General features: G+C 42.1%; 1 protein-coding gene across 2 annotated transcripts in view; it reads right to left on the reverse strand.

Annotated features, from left to right (window-relative positions):
• Positions 1-15929: 15929 nt before the first annotated feature.
• dcun1d1 (DCN1, defective in cullin neddylation 1, domain containing 1 (S. cerevisiae)) overlaps positions 15930-22681 on the reverse strand; it is a 29219-nt gene continuing 22467 nt past the window's right edge. For both annotated transcript variants that reach the window (XM_034182878.1, XM_034182877.1), the window contains exons 6-7: positions 21822-21918; positions 15930-16531 (exon numbers count right to left, since the gene is read on the reverse strand). In XM_034182878.1, the coding sequence (XP_034038769.1) occupies positions 16455-16531; positions 21822-21918 (174 nt within the window). In that variant the 3' untranslated portion in view covers positions 15930-16454. The remainder of the gene's footprint in view (positions 16532-21821; positions 21919-22681) is intronic.

The following is a 22681-nucleotide window of genomic DNA, read 5'->3' on the forward strand; positions in this document are numbered from 1 at the left end:
TCTTTGGTCTTGGCTATGGTGGACAGGTTGGAGTGTGATTGATTGAGTGTGTGAACAGGTGTCTTTTATACAGGTAACAAGTTCAAACAGGTGCAATTAATACAGGTAAAGAGTGCAGAATAAGAGGGCTTCTTAAAGAAAAATTAACAGGTCTGTGAGAGCCAGAATTCTTGCTGGTTGGTCGGTGTTCAAATACTTATTTGCAGCAGTAACATACAAATAAATTATTTAAAAAAATCATACATTGTGATTTCCGGATTTTTTTTTTTTTTTTTTAGATTATGTCTCTCACAGTGGAAAATTTCAGACCCCTCCATGATTTCTACAACCCCTGGCAAAAATTATGGAATCACCGGCCTCGGAGGATGTTCATTCAGTTGTTTAATTTTGTAGAAAAAAAGCAGATCACAGACATGACACAAAACTAAAGTCATTTCAAATGGCAACTTTCTGGCTTTAAGAAACACTATAAGAAATCAGGAAAAAAAAATTGTGGCAGTCAGTCACAGTTACTTTTTTAGACCAAGCAGAGGGAAAAAAAAATATGGAATCACTCAATTCTGAGGAAGAAATTATGGAATCATGAAAAACAACAGAACGCTCCAACACATCACTAGTATTTTGTTGCACCACCTCTGGCTTTTATAACAGCTTGCAGTCTCTGAGGCATGGACTTAATGAGTGACAAACAGTACTCTTCATCAATCTGGCTCCAAATTTCTCTGATTGCTGTTGCCAGATCAGCTTTGCAGGTTGGAGCCTTGTCATGGACCATTGACCCTATGTGTCTTTTTGCAAGGAATGTTTTCACAGTTTTTGCTCTATGGCAAGATGCATTATCATCTTGAAAAATGATTTCATCCCCAAACATCCTTTCAATTGATGGGATAAGAAAAGTGTCCAAAATATCATCGTGAACTTGTGCATTTATTGATGTAAAGACAGCCATCTCCCCAGTGCCTTTACCTGACATGCAGCCCCATATCATCAATGACTGTGGAAATTTACATGTTCTCTTCAGGCAGTCATCTTTATAAATCTCATTGGAACGGCACCAAACAAAAGTTCCAGCATCATCACCTTGCCCAATGCAGATTCGAGATTCATCACTGAATATGACTTTCATCCAGTCATCCACAGTCCACGATTGCTTTTCCTTAGCCCATTGTAACCTTGTTTTTTTTCTGTTTAGGTGTTAATGATGGCTTTCGTTTAGCTTTTCTATATGTAAATCCCATTTCCTTTAGGTGGTTTCTTACAGTTCGATCACAGACGTTGACTCCAGTTTCCTCCCATTCATTCCTCATTTGTTTTGTTGTGCATTTTTGATTTTTGAGACATATTGTTATGTGGGCCGCTGAAGAGGAGGTACTGCTGGCCCACCACCACCAGAGGGCGCCCTGCTTGGAGTGCGGGCTCCAAACACGAGAGGGCGCCAGACCCAGAAGAAGTGACAGCTGTCACTCATCGCACCAGCTGTCACTCATCATCATCACCATAAAGGCCGGACTGCAACTCCACCTCCTCGCCGAGAAATCGACTACCATTGAAAAGGTAATTTCTCTGCTGACAGACACTTTGTGTGTATAACCTGAACTTCTGTTGCAGCCGTTTTCCTGGAGTGTTTCCTTGTCTGAGGGATTGGCGTTTGGTGTGACAGCGACGGCTTCGCCTCACATCCCAACCCAGATAAGTGGTTAAACCAGGAGCTGTACGAGTGTGTGATTGGAGGTGGAGGTGCTCCCTCCTAACTGTGTATGGACTGTGGATTACTGAGTGTGCGGACTCACACTCATACATCTTATCTCTGCTTTCTGCCAGCAGTACCAGGGTCGACAGCCGAAGACAGAGGCCACCTGGGGACTCGGGACTTGGCGGCTCCGGTGTTCTTCAGACCGTTGGTGGTGGAAGCAGTGTGGGATGCGGCTTCTCTCTCGTCAGGGGTCTTCTATCTTCGAGCCTGCCCACACGTCACCTGGTGTTTATTGACTGTGCAAATTTCTGTTAATTTAGTTGTGTATTATCACAACATTAAATTGTTACTTTTTGGCTTACTCATTGTCCGTTCATTTGCGCCCCCTGTTGTGGGTCCGTGCTACGACACCTTCCCAACACATATTGCTTTACGTTTTCTGTCTTGACGCTTTGATGTCTTCCTTGGTCTACCAGTATGTTTGCCTTTAACAACCTTCCCATGTTGTTTGTATTTGGTCCAGAGTTTAGACACAGCTGACTGTGAACAACCAACATCTTTTGCAACATTGAGTGATGATTTACCCTCTTTTAAGAGTTTGATAATCCTCGCCTTTGTTTCAACTGACATCTCTCGTGTTGGAGCCATGATTCATGTCAGTCCACTTGGTGCAACAGCTCTCCAAGGTGTGATCACTCCTTTTTAGATGCAGACTAACGAGCAGATCTGATTTGATGCAGGTGTTAGTTTTGGGGATGAAAATTTACAGGGTGATTCCATAATTTTTTCCTCAGAATTGAGTGATTCCATATTTTTTTCCCTCTGCTTGGTCTAAAAAAGTAACCGTTACTGACTGCCACAATTTTTTTTCCTGATTTCTTATAGTGTTTCTTAAAGCCAGAAAGTTGCCATTTGAAATGACTTCAGTTTTGTGTCATGTCTGTGATCTGCTTTTTTTCTACAAAATTAAACAACTGAATGAACATCCTCTGAGGCCGGTGATTCCATAATTATTGCCAGGGGTTGTAAGTGGGATAACTTGCAAAACCGCAGGGTGTTCAAATACTTATTTTCCTCACTGTATCTATCTATCTATCTTAGATAGATAGATAGATGTATGTGTGTGTGTGTGTGTGTGTGTGTGTGTGTGTGTGGATACACTTTCCCATTTAATTGCACTTGAATTAATCAACTTTCACCATCTAACTGCTTGCCATTTATTGGCTGTAGTGATATAGAGAGTGCAATAAAAAAAAAAAACATGGTTTCAATTCAAACTGAATTCAAAGGGATTCAAAAGGTGAACAATCATATAATATTATAAGCACTATGAGCAGCACAAATTGTGCATGGTTCCTCAGAGACCTTCTACTTCAGTTAAACAGGTGCAGCAGTGCTCCAGTTTCGTGGGGTATTAATTTGAGGGCAAGTTGAGCAACAATTCTCAGTCAGTCAGTCAAATTACTTATCACATTATATGTTCAGAGACACACCTCTAGTACACAGCTGAGTATGACAAAGTATTTTCCCAAATGAAGAAACATTTCTCACCAAAACAGTATTACACAAAGCAACAGTCTGTCTCTCTGTGACTGCTTTAGCATATTAACACGTTCTCATTTAAAAGTGTGTTTTTTTGTTGTGCAACTGTCAAATATACACCAGATTGTACTGCTGTACATTTCTTTTTAAATCTCACAGTTATTTGGGAAACATGGAAGTTCTTTCATGTTAAAGATTTAAAAATCTGTAGGCACAGTCATCCTTTCATACACCAGGCTTATCAGTAATTTTGATGTAATTTGTTTTATTTGTTGTTACCTGTCTGTGCTGCGGCTGAAGCCAAATACCCGAACAAAAAAAAGACCACCAGCAGCATGGTGATCCTCTAATCTTTATATCCCGGTATGTGTATAGAGGTTGGACAGTGTTCCTTCTGATCCCTCAGAGCCTCTGTCCGACATTGGTATGAGGAAGTTGTTGGGTGTAGTGGTTTATGAACAAAAGGTGGCACAGAGGTTATTTCTGGGTGGAACAACTCAGTAACAATGGGCAACGTGAATACTACCTATTATGTTCAGTGAAATATGAGGACACAGCCCGCCTGTTAATTCTGATTCATTATCTGCGTTTTAACTGAAGCATGTCTTCACAGTTTGTTTGTTTGTTTGTTTGTTTGTTTTTTGCCTGTATTTTTGAAGCCAATAACCACTCAATCTTTGTGGTTACACCAAATTAGTGCAGCAGATAACAGAATATTTGCAGAGGAATCCTTCAAATCCAGGTACAAGCACAAAATTTTGACTGTGTATACCTTCTGGTACATATTTTAGAAAAATAACGTTAGCCATTTGAATTTTCAATAGGGGGGCCAAGTAGGAGTCAACTGAAGAACTGCATAGGGGTAAAAAAAAAAAATGTTCCAATCATACTGAAAGCTATACCACATTATGTGTCTGATCACAAAGATTCCAAAAAGGTATAGTTTGGACTTTCTGTGACTGAATGTTCTGGAGTTACAGGGTAAAAACAGCAAGCATAGTGACAAAGGTCACTTTCAGTTTGTACAGGGGTCAAAAGTTAAAGTTGCTCCAATTATGGTAAAACATGATGCAAATTATTGGTTGAGTTAGTAGGATTTTAAAAAGGAATAGTTTGCACCATGTGTCATGCTTAGTTATCATGTTACCGAGTAACGTATGTCACATGTCATAGAATCCAATGGACGTCGACATTGTTTGACCTTTACTTTGGAGACCAAACATTCAGCACAGTCAGAACCATTCCATTTGTTTATCCTATTAGTTCAACCAATAATTTGCATCACGTTTTACCAAAACTGGAGCAACTTTGACTTTTGACCCCTGTACAAACTGAAACTGACCTTTGTCACCATTCTTGCTGTTTTTAACCCCATAACTCCAGAACATTCAGTCACAGATAACCCAAACTATAGCTTTTTGGAATCTCTGTGATCAGACACATAATGTGGTATAGCTTTCAATATGATTGGAACACCTTTTTTTTTTTTTGCCGCTATGCAGTTCTTCAATTACCCCTACTTGGCCCCCTATTGAAAATTCAAACAGCTGTTATTTTTCTATAATACGTACCAAAATGTATGCTTGTAACTGCATTTGAACAATTCTTACAGTTATCTGCTGTACTAAAATGTCTTGCATTTGAGACAGCGATCTACAAGGAACATGTTTCAATTTGGAATTCACCTTGTTACACACAGTACCCAGACAGTTACACAACATTTAATGTAGGCATGGAAACTTTTAGCAAAGAAGGAATTAAACACTGATAATGCTCACAAAGTATGACAACTCTAGTAAATCCCACTGGATTCTCCCTTGTTTTCACCATTGCACATTTCTCTAAAATGCAATTCTCTGAGCACAGTCCTTTTCACAGCAGCAGGAATAAAAGTTCAGTGTAATAAAAAAAATAAAATATAATTATTTAAAATGTAAAGGATAGATCATCTATATGTTAATAGCCAAGTGGCTTCTGTGTGCGTGCGTGTGCATGGCTTTGATCACAAAGAAACTGGGGAGAACTGACATTTTCCATTTGCTATGCTTATGAAGTTTGGGTCAAGGATGTACGCTGCAAAGACAGAAAGTTGACAGGACAAATATTTTTGGAGAAATTAGGGATATTAGCTAACAACAGTGAACAATAGACATTGATAATTAAATTCTGGACTCACACGCCATTCCAGCAGGGGGCCATAAATCATCTATATATTAAAAAAGCCACGTGGTCTCTGTGTACGTACAGCAGTGTTCAGAATAATAGTAGTGCTATGTGACTAAAAATATTAATCCAGGTTTTGAGTATATTTCTTATTGTTACATGGGAAACAAGGTACCAGTAGATTCAGTAGATTCTCACAAATCCAACAAGACCAAACATTCATGATATGCACACTGTTAAGGCTATGAAATTGGGCTATTAGTTAAAAAAGTAGAAAAGGGGGTGTTCACAATAATAGTAGCATCTGCTGTTGATGCTATAAACTCAAAACTATTATGTTCAAACTGCTTTTTTAGCAATCCTGTGAATCACTAAACTAGTATTTAGTTGTATAACCACAGTTTTTCATTATTTCTTCACATCTGCGAGGCATTAATTTTGTTGGTTTGGAACTTTTGGAAGATTTTGCTCATTTACTAGTGTGCTTGGGGTCATTGTCTTGTTGAAACACCCATTTCAAGGGCATGTCCTCTTCAGCATAAGGCAACATGACCTCTTCAAGTATTCTGACATATCCAAACTGATCCATTATACCTGGTATGCGATATATAGGCCCAACACCATAGTAGGAGAAACATGCCCATATCATGATGCTTGCACCACCATGGTTCACTGTCTTCACTGTGAACTGTGGCTTGAATTCAGAGTTTGGGGGTTGTCTCACAAACTGTCTGCGGCCCTTGGACCCAAAAAGAACAATTTTACTCTCATCAGTCCACAAAATATTCCTCCATTTCTATTTAGGCCAGTTGATGTGTTCTTTGGCAAACTGTAACCTCTTCTGCACATCTTTTATTTAACAGAGGGACTTTGCGGGGGATTCTTGCAAATACAACCCCTGGCAAAAATTATGGAATCACCGGCCTCGGAGGATGTTCATTCAGTTGTTTAATTTTGTAGAAAAAAAGCAGATCACAGACATGACACAAAACTAAAGTCATTTCAAATGGCAACTTTCTGGCTTTAAGAAACACTATAAGAAATCAGGAAAAAAAATTGTGGCAGTCAGTCACAGTTACTTTTTTAGACCAAGCAGAGGGAAAAAAATATGCAATCACTCAATTCTGAGGAAGAAATTATGGAATCATGAAAAACAAAAGAACGCTCCAACACATCACTAGTATTTTGTTGCACCGCCTCTGGCTTTTATAACAGCTTACAGTCTCTGAGGAATGGACTTAATGAGTGACAAACAGTACTCTTCATCAATCTGGCTCCAACTTTCTCTGATTGCTGTTGCCAGATCAGCTTTGCAGGTTGGAGCCTTGTCATGGACCATTTTCTGTAAACTTCCACCAAAGATTTTCAGTTCAGACTATTTGCAGGCCATGACATTGACCCTATGTGTCTTTTTGCAAGGAATGTTTTCACAGTTTTTGCTCTATGGCAAGATGCATTATCATCTTGAAAAATGATTTCATCATCCCTGAACATCCTTTCAATTGATGGGATTAGAAAAGTGTCCAAAATATCAATGTAAACTTGTGCATTTATTGATGATGTAATGACAGCCATTTCCCCAGTGCCTTTACCTGACATGCAGCCCCATATCATCAATGACTGTGGAAATTTACATGTTCTCTTCAGGCAGTCATCTTTATAAATCTCATTGGAACGGTACCAAACAAAAGTTCCAGCATCATCACCTTGCCCAATGCAGATTCGAGATTCATCACTGAATATGACTTTCATGCAGTCATCCACAGTCCACAATTGCTTTTCCTTAGCACACTGTAACCTTGTTTTTTTCTGTTTAGGTGTTAATGATGGCTTTTGTTTAGCTTTTCTGTATGTAAATCCCATTTCCTTTAGGCAGTTTCTTACAGTTCGTCACAGACGTTGACTCCAGTTTCCTCCCATTCGTTCCTCATTTGTTTTGTTGTGCATTTTCGATTTTTGAGACATATTGCTTTAAGTTTTCTGTCTTGATGCTTTGATGTCTTCCTTGGTCTACCAGTATGTTTGCCTTTAACAACCGTCCCATGTTGTTTGTATTTGGTCCAGAGTTTAGACACAGCTGACTGTGAACAACCAACATCTTTTGCAGCATTGCGTGATGATTTACCCTCTTTTAAGAGTTTTATAATCCTCTCCTTTGTTTCAATTGACATCTCTCGTGTTGGAGCCATGATTCATGTCAGTCCACTTTGTGCAACAGCTCTCCAAGGTGTGATCACTCCTTTTTAGATGCAGACTAACGAGCAGATCTGATTTGATGCAGGTGTTAGTTTTGGGGTTGAAAATTTACAGGGTGATTCCATAATTTATTCCTCAGAATTGAGTGATTCCATATTTTTTTCCCTCTGCTTGGTCTAAAAAAGTAACCGTTACTGACTGCCACAATTTTTTAAATGACTTTAATTTTGTGTCATGTCTGTGATCTGCTTTTTTCCTACAAAATTAAACAACTGAATGAACATCCTCCGAGGCCGGTGATTCCATAATTATTTCCAGGGGTTGTAAATTAGCTTCACACAGGCGTCTTCTAACTGTCACAGCACTTACAGGTAACTCCAGACAGTCTTTGGTCATCCTGGAGCTGATCAATGGGTGAGCCTTTGCCATTCTGGTTATTCCTGTATCCATTTTGATGGTTATTTTCTGTTTTTGTCCACGTGTCTCTGTTTTTTTTTTTTTTGTCCATTTTAAAGCATTGGAGATCATTGTAGATGAACAGCCTATAATTCTTTGCACCTGCGTATAAGTTTTCCCCTCTCCAGTCAACTTTTTAATCAAACTACGCTGTTCTTCTGAACAATGTCTTGAACGTCCCATTTTCCTCAGGCTTTCAAAGAGAAAAGCATGTTCAACAGGTGCTGGCTTCATCCTTAAATAGGGGACACCTGATTCACACCTGTTTGTTCCACAAAACTGACAAACTCACTGACTGAATGCCACACTACTATTATTGTGAACACCCCCTTTTCTATTTTTTTTACTAATAGCCCAATTTCATAGCCTTAAGAATGTGTATATCATGAATGCTTGTTCTTGTTGGATTTGTGAGAATCTACTGAATCTACTGGTACCTTGTTTCCCATGTAACAATAAGAAATATACTCAAAACCTGGATTAATCTTTTTACTCACATAGCACTATTATTATTCTGAACACTACTGTATATGCGTGCGTGCGTGCACGTGTGTAACTTCAATCACGGACAAACTGGGGAGAGCTGACATTTGCTGTTTGGCATGCTTATGCATTTTGGGTCAACAATGAACGCGGCAAAAGTGGAACATTGATAGGACTAATATTTTTGGAGAAACTACCGATATTAGCTAACAACACCGAACGATAGGCATTGATAATTACATTCAGTACTCACACACAATTCCAGCAGGGGGCGGTAAATTGTCTATATATTAAAATCAAAGTGACATCTGTATACATGTATGCATGCGTGATTTTATTTCATAAGTTCATTGTAAGTACATAATATAATTGCAAATATGTAAAAAAAAATACATGGATGACACAAGAAAGTGAAAACACTTATTTCCATTGTGGTCCATTTAAAAATCAAATGACAAAATAGAAGTAATAATAAAATAATAACAATAGTAATAATAATAATAATAATACCGATGATAATAATAATAGTGTGTATATAATAACAAGAACTTAAACAATTTCTAAATACATTAAGACAGTAAATTAACGTTACAAAAAAGTATGTAATTAACAGGACATAAAAGGGTTGAGTTCTTCCTCTAAAAACTGTTGATCTCTAAAGTTCTAAAAACATTCTGGGCTCACACACCATTCCAACTCATTATAGAAACTTTGGATAATTTATTACTACCCTTGAAAAATGTCAGCTACCCATTTTGTAAACATTACTATCCAGAGCTCATGGATCCCCACGGGCAACACGCTAGTTAAATCTGAAGTGCAGAGTAAAAGTGCAAAGGTCCAGCTCAGGCTTTCTGCAGAACTTTCACAGCCCTGGGAAAGGAGCTGTCTTTCTGCCTCTGTCTTCATGACTCTGAGGCTGTCAGAGGTTTGGGTGTCAAAAAGACATTGTCTGGGGTATGTGCAGTCAGACCAGGGCCCGTATCCACAAAGCAGCCTAAGGCTAAAAGTAGCTCCTAGTGAAGTTATTCTAAGAAAAATCTTAGAATTCCTTGAATACTTAGACATTAATTTTTCCTCGGCAAGATGAAAGTTATTCACAAAGCATCTTAGGCCTTAAGAGACAAAATTATTAGCCCCCCTATGAAATTTAAGGTTTTCCTCAAAATTTTCCCAAGTGCTTTTTTAACAGAGCAAGAAATGTTCGATACAGCATTTCTAAATGTCCTCGTTTTATTTTGGATGCTTAGATTATTTTACTTTGCACAAAGAAACAAAATTATTGCACAAAACCCAAAAAACTAACAGGGTCAGAATTATTAGCACCCCGATGTTAATAGTCAGTTGTGTGCAGTGGTGGGCACAGTTAACCAATCAATAAGCGCTAATCCGCTATCTGAAAAGTTAACTTTTATAGCACTAAACCAATAAAGCACTAAAAAAATTTAGCGGAAGCTACAGCTAACCGCTAAATTTCAGTAATATCTCCAGTACACTCTCAGCTACTGACAAGCCGGTTTTGAGTATAAGCACCGCCAATGCTTCTGATTAGAATCAAAGACATAACAAACCCAACACAACCAATGAGTCCACGCTTCTGTCTTTGTGCACCCTGCCCACAGCTGTAAGGAAGAGTCATTTACATTCACAGCATACAGCGGTCCAGACGTGAGGCAGAAGTCCTGAAAAGGAAAGCAGGTTTGACTTATGGTTTTGATTTATAAACAAAATTAATCCAGATAGTTTAACTACATTAATGTCAACTCTGTAGCAGGTTTGACAGTCAAAGCAGGCTGGACACAAATGCAGGATGCAGGTACACAGCTCAGTTGAGTAAAAGCATTTACTGAGTTAACAGGCTGGGGTCGGTACACAGAGAGGTAGTCAAGACAGAACAACAGTATCAGAAGCATCAGGCAAAAGGCATGGTCGAGGTACACAAGCAGGTACTCAAAAACACAATGAGGCAATCAAAGCAAAGAACTGAGCTGGAAAGATGCACTAGGCACATCAATCTGGCGAGGGACAAAGGCAAACTGTGAGGCTTATAAAGCACCCAGGTGATTCTGCAAATCAAGAACAGGTGTGTGGAGAAGATTCCACAACCGGGGTGTGGCCAGACAGAGAGAGACACCCACCACCAAGAGCCAAGAGAGAGAGACAAGAAAAAGCAGGACAGAGAAAACCCAAGCAGAAAGACAGAGCAAGAAACAGACAGAACACCAAAACAACCAACAGTCCAAAAACCTGACACTCTGCCATTTGTACAAAGTGAAAATATAACACATATCTTTTCATTTTAAAATAATGCACTAATTCTGAAGTTTTGAACATTAACACATACAGATGCTAAAATACATTATGGGTAAAATGAGCCTCCGCTCATCACTGATTGGTTGATTAATTACATGTGAAAACCAACACGCACGTTACTGTAATGTGTGTGTTGGTTTTTACAAATAAATGTGTATTTGTAAAACATGTCATTTTTTTCATTTGTAAAAAAAAAGGCATTTGGAAAACTGAAATTTCTTAATGTTAAGGTGTGATTCAGCAACAACCATGTGATATAACCGGGCCATTCACACTGCCATCTAGTAGATGGGTCAAAATACATTGAACACTGCCATCTACTGAGGGAACAAACTCCTCAGGGGCATAAACAAGGACTTCAGTTTTTACCGTATTAAGTGAGAAATAATTAATAGCCATCCAGTTTTTTTTATGACATCAATAAAGTTTTGAAGAACACATACCCTAGAAACATTTTGTAGAGGAAAGGTGATGTACAGCTGTATGTCATCTGCATAACAATGATATGATATATCATTAAAGGAACTCAAAATATGTCCAAGTGGGAACAAGTACAATGCAAATAAAACAGGTCCCAGAATGGAACCTTGGGGCACACCACAGGACAGAATGGCAGAAGAGGACGTATATTTAGCTGCAGCAAATGAAAAACGTCTATTACAGAGATAGGATAAAAACCAATGTAGGGCTGACCCAGAAATGCCCACCCATGTCCTTAATCTCTCAATTAAAACAACATGATCAACGGTGTCATAAGCTGCAGACAGATCCAAAAGTATAAGTACCGAATATTTATCTGCATCTCTGCACATTAAAATATCATTTGAAACTCTAAGAAGAGCTGTTTCAGTAGAATGCAAGTGACGGAACCCAGATTGAAATTTGTCAAGAATATTGTGTTCAGCTAAAACCTCATTAAGCTGTTTGGGCACCACTTTTTCTAAAATTTTGGAGATAAAAGGCAACTTTGAAATTGGCCTACAATTCTGAGGAAGAGAAGGGTCAAGATTAGGCTTTTTTTAAAAGAGGGCGAATAACAGCCTGTTTAAAATACTGAGGAACACAGCCATAAATCAATGATCTGTTGATTATTGATAAAACACACGAGCCAGTGGTGAGAATAACCTTATTAAATAATGAAATGGGAGTGATATCCAGTGGGCAGGTGGAAGGTTTCATTCTCTCAACCAGACTAATGAGCTCTTTCATTGATATTGGTGTGAAACTGTCCAGTACCGATGCATCACAAAGTAAAAGCACAATGGTTTGTGCTATGGTTCAACAAAAAAGTCAGTTCTTATGGGGCAGGGGTGGGCAACCTGTTCCAGAAAGAGCCATGAGGGTGCAGGTTTTCTTTGCAGCCACTGACTCCACCAGGTGATTTCACTGATTAACTGATTCCATCTGCTGAAAGTGATATTAATCAGTAAAATCACCTGGTGGAGTCAGTGGCTGCAAAGAAAACCTGCACCCTCATGGCTCTTTCTGGAACAGGTTGCCCACCCCTGTTATGGGGTATAATAACACTAGGGTGTTTAGAAATTCTGTGTTGAAAATTTCATGTGCTTGGACAAAGCACTTGGGAAAATTTTGAAGATAACGTTAAATTTCATAAGGGGGTGAATAATTTTGCCATCTGTACTTGTATTACTATATCAATGAAGAAAACCAGAAATGACCACTACTGGTTTTATTTTGTGCTGCTCACAATCTAGCTGAGGCTCTGTCTGTCCTAATAAACAAAACATGATGCCAGACTACTTTCAACACACATTTGTGTGTGTGATCTTTGGTATAGTGAGATTGTCTGTTTAATGGATTACTGGTGTAGCCTAAAATATTTCTTTTTTTTTTTAGGCCATGCCACATTGAAATGACACTACAGGTGAGGGAGCACAGTGGGAGGGAAAATGTTACAAATGTGCAAACAGGCAGTCCAAAACTGATTTGTGATAAAGTATATGGTACTATGTTCTAAACCTGCCATACGGTTGTCTTTAATTATTTCATAGTGTAATTACAGAAATTGAAGTTACATTGAAATCTCTCATCTTTCTTAAGCAATGATATTTCTTATTCATAATTGTTGTATTAACAACTGTCCACCACATCAAACGTATTCCCACATCTAGAGGGACACACTAATAAGGTTCAGTAAACTTATAGTTTAAAACATTTGCGTGGCTTGTTCATATTTAAAAGGTGCAATATACAACAGCAGAGCTGCTGCTTCTCCACATCAAGAGCCAGCTGCGGCGGTTCAGGCACCTTGGTTGTCTCCCATAGAGAGGCCTTCCAGGCATGTCCAAGGCACCAGGGGACAACCAGGACAGGTTGGATGGTTTATACTTCCCAACTTACTTGGGAATGCCTTGGGATCCCCTAGGAGGAGTTAGATGACTTTGCCGAGGATAGACAAGTATGGACTGAGCTGCTTGGGTTGATGACACCGGAACCCAGATAAATGGCAGGACATTAATAGATGGATGGCTGTACAACATTCCTCCACTCCAGCACCTCGCTGTTTGTCAATATAATTGTTCTGCAGTATGTGCAGATGTATATTACCGTGCACACACCAAAAAGTGTTTTTTGGTCTGTTGTGGCTGCCCAAATTTTTTTTTGGCTAAGTCATAGTCCAAGACTCACCAGACCAGTGGTTAAAATTTCACATCAGACTAAAAAACCCCCATGCTATGAGCTGTTTGCAGGTTTCTGACTTGCTGGTATTTCTGAGGGCAGCCTCCAGACAAGCAGCGATGGAGGTAGGATGGCAAGAGCTAGGCTCAGACATCACATTGGCTCTTAGGGACAAGTGATCACACATGAAATAGTGTTGCATTCTCAAACTAGAGTGCTGTGAGAGCACAATATCCCCCGATGGCAAATACTGCTTTGGTAGTACAAGTGTTTGCAACATTTTGATAATATTTCAAGGAATTGTACTAAGCTTCCACAGATTCCTCCTAAAAAATGTGAGAGAAGTTGATTTCAGAATGCAGGTACTAACTTGTGAAACTGGTAGTGTTTAGGTTTATTAATCAAGGGCTATAACACTGCCTAAATGTGTCAAGCTTGTACAATAATATGTATATGTTGGGGACATGAACGAGCGAAGCTCTTCAGGATCTCACCATGTCATTTAGGTCCTTCAGATGTTTTTCAGTAAGCAGATGGATGGATGTTTCTTGGGAGCATGAGCATGGCTAAAACCTTTCTGGCGGAGCCTCCCAACCACCTTTTTTTTTTTTTTGCCTTTCAGCTTTGATGCTTCTTTCACCAAAACATCAAATCAAGGCTTGCATCTTGTATGTACTTCCTGGCAAATTATAGCTGAATGTTCAGGTCTTCTTTTTTAAGAAAATCCTCCTCTACACCACTTCATCAGAAAGCTGGATTTTATATTTTGAATTAATTTCTATCAAGTTGTAGACATTTGCTTTCAGTTTAAGGAAGATAACTTCAGATTTATTTATTTGTATTTGAAATGGCATAAACAAAGTAAAATGTGTGAAATACCAAGTGTTCCAATACTTTTGAGTACAGTTGAGAAACACTCAGTGGCATGTGTATTTTTAAGTGAAATACATCATCCTGGTATCACTCAGAGAGCAAAATTAAAAGGGCATTTAGCCCTTCAGACAGCAAATTTAAAAGGTTATTTAATCAACAGCTACTGCTCGTTTAAAAATCACTGGAGACACACGCACATATAAGCCAACCCGAAATAAAGGAGAAACGCCAGTTTTAACAACCTGGACCTCATTTCTAGCATAAAATACAGTTGTTTACTCACTAATAAAACTTTGGTGTCATTATTAGCCCATGGTTCAAACCACATTTCAGTTCAATCTGAGGCAAACATTTTTCTTCTTCTAAGGTGGATTAGAACTTTTTGTGGTACACAGCACCAACTACTGGACAGGAGGAACCTAGCAATCAATGACTCACAGGTTACAAAATGCAGCTCTTTTCAACCAGATGTGCAGTGCCTTGTCATGTCAATCATCAGTGTCCAATCAAATTTCAGGGGAGTCCAGTGCAACCCTGGCATCTGCTCTAGCTCCACCCAAGCCAGGAAGTGTTCAACATTTGTCAATTCCTGTTTCACTGTGGTCTCAAAATTTGGCACTTCCTATTTTAGTGTGAACTTGCCCGAGTTCCAGTGAGATTCCATGGGATCTCGTCTATCAATCCATGAAGTGTTAGACATTTCCTGTTTCACTGTGGACTCAAAATTTGGCACTTCCTCTTTGGGACTCCCTGTACCATGAGCAAGCTTTACGCCGCTTTGTTCGTATTACAATATGCATATTATCAGCCTATATCAAGGGTTTGTACAAAGCTATATGAAATTCCTACTAAAAATGACAGGAACTGATTTCAGAATGCAGACACTTAACGCTGGTAAAATGAGCCCAACCGCCAACGATATGAAAAATTGCATATTACCAACCTTTAACAAGGGTTTGTACCAAATTACATGACATCCCTACTAAAAGTGTGAGATAATTTCAGGATGCTTATACCCTTTTTGAGAGTGACGGACAGACAGACGTAAATCCCCACAACATCCCCCTTCAGGTCTTTGGCCAGTGGGGGGATAAAAATAAACAAGTATCTCCATTACAGTTTGGCAGACACAACTGCACTGGAGAAGCAGGGAGCCAAGTTGTACAGTCACAACTGAGAACAGTTCTTAAAAATAGCAAAACATCTGAACAAACTAAAATAAAAGGAAAGCCAACCAATTAAAAGCTACAGCAAAAGTATGTAAAAGTAAAAAGAATGTTTCTTCCACTTCTGCATATATCAACAGTTAGAAATTGGATGACATGAACATATTTTATAAGCATCAATAATTACAAATCTAAGACAGTTTCATACATTTACTTAAACCCCATTTTCAAAATAGAGTATTACATTATCCCAGGAGAATTACCTTAATGTTATGAAAATAAATAAGCCACAAAAACCTTAAAATGAAATGCTGTCATATTCAATATCGAGGCCTGCATCTAAGAACACTGTCCGTTAACCACTCTTTTAGCCCCTTTTCACAAATGCATATATGGAAACCATAAAGATGTAAATTTGAAATATTTATTGCATCTAACATGTATTTAGAGGATTAAGAAAAAATTACAATCAATATTTCATCCCTACTTGTCACACAAATTATGAAACCCACTCAGCAACACAAGCATTAAAATTCAATGTATAAACAATGACATCTGATAGACCCTTGGGTTTTATTCAAGTGTGTTTAGGTACCTGTGCTGGAACTGAGCCCAAACCACATATAAAAAGCTGAAGAGCAACCACATAGGCTGACATGGTGACTCCGCTCTAGTTGGCTCGAGTACACAAAAAACAAACAACCAAAGCCCAAATCTTGAGATAATCTTAAACATTTCAAATCCTGCGCTCCGATTTTCTGACAAAGACACATACAGTCTTATATATACATACTGCTGAGTAAAATATTAGTCCTGAGGGTAGACATGTTGGAAAGGTAACATCGTTCTCAGTTCAGTCTGTTCCCCCAATCTTTATTCTGCACTTCTTTTTGTTGTAGATATCTCATGTCGTTCAGCGAGAGAGGCCATTACACTGCTGTGCTTCTGGTGCCAATATGCGATCGTGCAAACTCCACAAAGTCATCAATAAGGACGGGCCAGGCTCCTGATGAACAAAGAATTCAATAACCACAATTGTAACAACATGATTGTCATTTGCTTTAGAAATTGTTTTGCACCGTAAGCCTTTATCTCAAGTAATTTACTATAAATTGTAATATTTAATAGTACTGATAGCAGGTTACATCAACAATAATAAATACAAGCCCAAATCTGCAAGAGCTGGGACAGCATAGAATATGCAAAAACACCACCCTTCCATAGTGATCGTAACATTTACTTTGAATTCTATTTCATTACAGACAGCGTGAACCCAAGATATTTCATGTTTTGTGTGGTCAACATACATCCATTCTTGCACTTCCGAAATGTTGGTAAGGGGCAGTTTAGCGCCAGTAAAAAGGCAAATAAATAAAAAGAAAAATAAATGCTGAAGGTTCTGGGTGTGGAGGGACTGTCTTAGATAAGGCATCTCTTCAACACTGCGTTGAGGTCTGGGACAGCGTCTATGGAGTGGCAAACTAGGGTGGTGCTCCCCATATTTAAGAATGGGGACCAGAGAGTATGTGCCACCTACAGGGGCATCACACTACTCAGCTTCCCCGGTAAAGTCTACTCCAGGGTACTGGAAAGTAGGATTCGGCCAATAGTCGAACCTGAGATTGAAGAGGAACACTGCAGGTTCCGTCCTGGCCATAGAACACCCGACCAGGTCTTCACTCTCACAAGGATCCTGGAGGGTGCCTGGGAGTATGCCCATCCTGTCTACATGTGATTTGTGGACTTGGAGAAGGCGTATGATCGAGTACCTCGGGAGATACTGTGGGAGTAAGGAGTGTGTGTGTGGAGGGGTCCCTTCTCAGGGCCATCCAATCTCTGCACTCACGAAGTGAGAGCTGTGTTCGGATGCTCAGCAGTAAGTCAGACTCATTTCCGGTGGGAGTTGGCCTCCGTCAGGGCTGCGCCTTGTCACCAATCCTGTTTGTGATATTCATGGACAAGATATCGAGGTGTAGTGGGGGGGAGGAGGGTTTCCAGTTTGGTGGGCTCAGGGTCTCATCACTGCTTTTTGCAGATGTGGTCATGTTAACATTGGCAGCAGCACTCACTGGGTCAGTTTGTAGCAGTGTGGAATGACTGGGATGAGTATCAACACCTCTAAATCTGAGGCCATGGTTCTCAGCAGGAAACCGATTGATTGCCTACTCTGGGTAGGGCATGAGGTCTTGCCTCAAGTGAAGGAGTTGAAGTACCCCATGGTCTTGTTCACTACCGCAGGGACAATGGAACATGAGACTGACCAAGGACTATTTCATTTGCTTTACTGTATTGTTGTGACAAAAACTGAGCCGAAAGGGGAAACTCTCAATCTCCTGGTCAGTCTTCGTTCCTACTCTCACATATTGTCATGAGGGTTGGGTCATGACTGAAAGAACGAGACTGTGGGTACCAGTGGCCGAAATAGGGTTCCTCTGGAGAGTGGCTGGTGTCTCCATTAGCAAAATGGTGTGAAGCTCAGTCATTTGGCGAGGAGCTCTGAGTAGAGCCGCTGCTCTTTTGCATTGAAGAGCAAGCTGAGGTGTTTCAGGCATCTGGTAAGGATGCCTCCTGGATGCCTCCCTAGGGAGGTGATCCAGGCACATCCAGCTGAGACCCAGAACTAGGTGGAGAGATTATATCGGCACACTGGCCTGGGAACGCCTCGGGATCCCACAGTCAGATAGCATCCATCCATCCATTTTCTTCCGCTTTATCCGGAGTCGGGTCGCGGGGGCAGCAGCTCAAGCAAAGCCGCCCAGACCTCCCGATCCGCACACACCTCCCCCAGCTCCTCCGGGGGAACCCCAAGGCGTTCCCAAGCCAGCCGAGAGATGTAGTCCCTCCAGCGTGTCCTGGGTCTTCCCCGGGGCCTCTTCCCAATGGGACGTGCCCAGAACACCTCTCCAGCGAGACATCCAGGGGGCACCCGAAAAAGATGCCCGAGCCACCTCAACTGACTCCTTTCGACATGGAGGAGCAGCGGCTTGACTCCGAGCTCCTCCCGATTGACCGAGCTCCTCACTCTAACGGAGCGCCAGGCCACCTTGCGGAGGAAACTCATCTCGGCCGCTTGTACTCGCGATCTCGTTCTTTCGGTCATGAGCCAAATCTCATGACCATAGGTGAGGATCGGAACGTAGATCGATCGGTAAATCGAGAGCTTTGCCCCCCTACTCAGCTCTCTCTTCACCACGACGGCCCGATACAGTGACTGCATCACTGCAGATGCTGCACCGATCCGTCTAGCGATCTCACGCTCCATCCGTCCCTCACTCGTGAACAAGACCCCGAGATACTTAAACTCCTCCACTTGAGGCAAGGACACTCCACCCACCTGAAGAGGGCAAAGCACCTTTTTCCAGTCGAGAACCATGGCCTCGGATTTGGAGGTACTGATTTTCATCCCGGACACTTCACACTCGGGTGCAAACCACCCCAGTGCATGCTGAAGGTCCTGATTTGACGAAGCCAACAGAAGCACATCGTCCGCAAACAGCAGAGACGAGATTCTGTGGTTCCCAAACCAGACCCCCTCTACACCCTGGCTGCGCCTAGAAATTCTGTCCATAAAAATAATGAACAGAACCGGTGACAAAGGGCAGCCCTGGCGGAGGCCATCGTGCACTGGAAACAGGTTTGACTTACTACCGGCAATGCGAACCAAGCTCCTGCTGCGGACGTACAGGGACCGTATAGCCCTTAGCAAAGGACCCTGGACCCCATACTCCCGGAGCACTCCCCACAGGGTGCCCCGAGGGACACGGTCGAACGCCTTCTCCAGATCCACAAAACACATGTGGAATGGTTGGGCGAACTCCCATGAACCCTCGAGCACCCGATGGAGCGTGTAGAGCTGGTCCAGTGTGCTGTGACCAGGACGAAAACCACACTGCTCCTCCTGAATCCGAGGTTCGACCATCGGTCGAATTCTCCTCTCCAGTACTCTGGAATAGACCTTACCGGGGAGGCTGAGGAGTGTGATCCCCCTATAGTTGGAACACACCCTCCGGTCCCCCTTCTTAAACAGAGGGACCACCACCCTGGTCTGCCAATCCAGAGGCACTGTCCCCGATCGCCACGCGATGTTGCAGAGGCGTGTCAGCCAAGACAGTCCCACAACATCCAGAGACTTAAGGTACTCAGGACGGATTTCATCCACCCCAGGAGCCTTGCCACCGAGGAGCTTTCTAACCACCTCGGTGACTTCGGCCTGGGTAATGGATGAGTCCACCTCTGAGTCCCCAGTCTCTGCTTCCTCTTCGGAAGACGTGACGATGGGATTGAGGAGATCCTTGAAGTACTCCTTCCACCGCCCGACAACATCCCCAGTTAGGGTCAACAGCTCCCCACCCACACCGTAAACAGTGCTGGTGGAGAGCTGCTTTCGCCTCCTGAGGCGTCAGACAGTTTGCCAGAATCTCTTCGAGGCCGACCGATAGTCCTCCTCCATAGCCTCCCCGAACTCCTCCCAGACCCGAGTTTTTGCCTCTGCGACCGCACGGGCTGTGGCACGCTTGACCTGCCGGTACCTGTCAGCTGCCTCTGGGGTCCCACCTACCAACAAAGATAAGTAGGACTCCTTCAGCTTGACGGCATCCCTTACTTCCGGTGTCCACCACCGGGTTCAGGGATTGCCGCCACGACAGGCACCAGAGACCTTGCGACCACAGCTACGAGCGGCCGCATCGACAATGGAGGTGGAGAACATGGTCCACTCGGATTCCATGTCTCCAACCTCCCCTGGGATCTGGGAGAAGCTCTCCCGGAGGTGGGAGTTGAAGACCTCGCTGACAGAGGGTTCCGCCAGTCGTTCCCAGCAGACCCTCACAATACATTTGGGCCTGCCAGGTCTGACCGGCTTCCTCCCCTCCCAGTGGATCCAACTCACCACCAGGTGGTGATCGGTCGACAGCTCTGCCCCTCTCTTCACTTGAGTATCCGAGACACGTGGCCGAAGGTCAGATGATACGACTACAAAGTCGATCATCGACCTCCGGCTCAGGGTGTCCTGGTGCCACGTGCACTTATTGACACCCTTGTGCTCGAACATGGTGTTCGTGATGGACAAACTGTGACTAGCACAGAAGTCCAACAACTGAACACCACTCGGGTTCAGATTGGGGAGGTCGTGCTTCCCAATCACCCTCCTCCAGGTCTCACTGTCGCCGCCCACGTGGGCGTTGAAATCCCCCAGGAGAACAATGGAGTCCCCAGTCGGAGCATGTAGTACCCCTCCCAGGGACTCCAGGAAGGTCGGGTACTCTGCACTGCTGCTCGGCCCGTAGGCCGAGACAACAGTGACAGGCCTGTCCCCGACCCGAAGGCGTAGGGACGCGACCCTCTCGTTCACCGGAGTGAACTCAAACACATGGCGACTGAGCTGGGGAGCAATAAGCAATGCGACCCCAGCTCTCCGCCGCTCCCCGTGGGCAACGCCAGAAAAATAAAGCGTCCAGCCCCTCTCCAGGAGTTGGGTACCAGAGCCCAAGCTGTGCGTGGAGGTGAACCCGACTATCTCTAGTCAGTATCTCTCAACCTCCGGCACAAGCTCAGGCTCCTTCCCCCCTAGCGAGGTGACATTCCACGTCCCAACAGCCAGTCAGATAGCAGTGAACGGTAAATGAAAGGGAAGTTTGGGGTCCCCTACTGGAGCTGCTGCCTCCGCGACCCGAACCCGGATAAGAGGTTGAAGAGGAGTGATAAGACAGTAAAATAAATAATTAATAAAATAATGTTAACAGATGATTGCAGTAATAATAATGATCATTTTGACCCTGACAATTTTTGTGACTTAATTTTGTTTCTGTGTGCACAGTAAAATAAGGCAAGCATCCAAAATAAAACTAGGAAGTTTAGAAATGCTGTGCTGAAAATTCCTTGCCGTTTAAAAAAAAAAAAAAAACAATCATGGGAAAATTTGAACACCATTTTAAATTTCATAGGTGGGGGCAAATAATTTTGCCCTCATCAGTACGGGGAGGTGTCAATTTTCGGCAACGTCAGAATCTAAATGAGCATGTACTTCATTTAAAAGACAAAAAGGTCTGGAACCAGCAGGTGTGAAGACGGAAGTAATAGCCAAGCAGAGTGTCGCAAGGCAAGAAACTGTGGGAGCCGACAGCCGAGGCTTCTAGATTCAAGTAACAATCACAAGCCAAGTGTTGCTATTCTTACACAGTTCATCAGATCGTGATGTGAAATATGAACTAAAGCTGACTGTCTGCACTTTAACACCATGTCAGTTGAATTTATCTTACCACAGCAAGAACTGATTTTATTCTCAGCAGAGTACCAACCTTCTTCATCATAATTTGACATGTCATCAGTGATCATTGTGCTGAAGTCTAACAAGAGGTTCCAAGTGTCCTTGGGAATGGATCTTTTGTGGTGTTCCTGCAAAACATGGTGCACAGCGCATGAATATAACGACTACATCTGCATGTTTGTTCTCATTTACTACAGTGCTTCCGGACAGTATTCACAGCGCTTCACTTTTTCCACATTTTATGTTACAGCCTTATTCTAAAATGGATGAAATTCATTTTTCCCCTCAAAATTCTACATACAATACCCCCCTAATGACAAGTTTTTTGTTTTAGATTTTTTGCAAATTTACACACACGGCAAAGAAATCACATGTACATAAGTATTCACAACCTTTGCCATGAAGCACAAAATTGAGCTCAAGTGCATCCTGTTTCCACTGATCATGCTCAAGATGTTTCTACAGTTTAATTGGGGTCCATCTGGGGTAAATTCAGTTGATTGGACTTGATTTGGAAAGACACACACCTGTCTATATATAAGGTCCCACAGTTGACAGTGCATGTCAGAGCACAAACCAAGCATGAAGTCAAAGGAATTGTCTGTAGACATCCACGACAGGATTGGGGGTACAGAAACATTTCTGATGCTTTGAAGGTCCCAATGACCACAGTGGCCTCCATCATCTGTAACTGGAAGAAGATTGGATCCACCAGGACTCTTCCTAGAGCTGGCCGCCCATCTAAACTGAGCAATCGGGGGAGAAGGACCTTAGTCAGGGAGGTGACCAAGAACCCGATGGTCACTGTCAGAGCACCAGCATTCGTCTGTGGAGAGAGGAGAACCTTCCAGAAGGACAACCATCTCTGCAGCAATCCACCAATCAGGCTTG

This window comes from Thalassophryne amazonica, chromosome 12 (genome assembly GCF_902500255.1).
Source record: "Thalassophryne amazonica chromosome 12, fThaAma1.1, whole genome shotgun sequence".
In the NCBI taxonomy this organism is placed as follows: Eukaryota; Metazoa; Chordata; class Actinopteri; order Batrachoidiformes; family Batrachoididae; genus Thalassophryne; species Thalassophryne amazonica.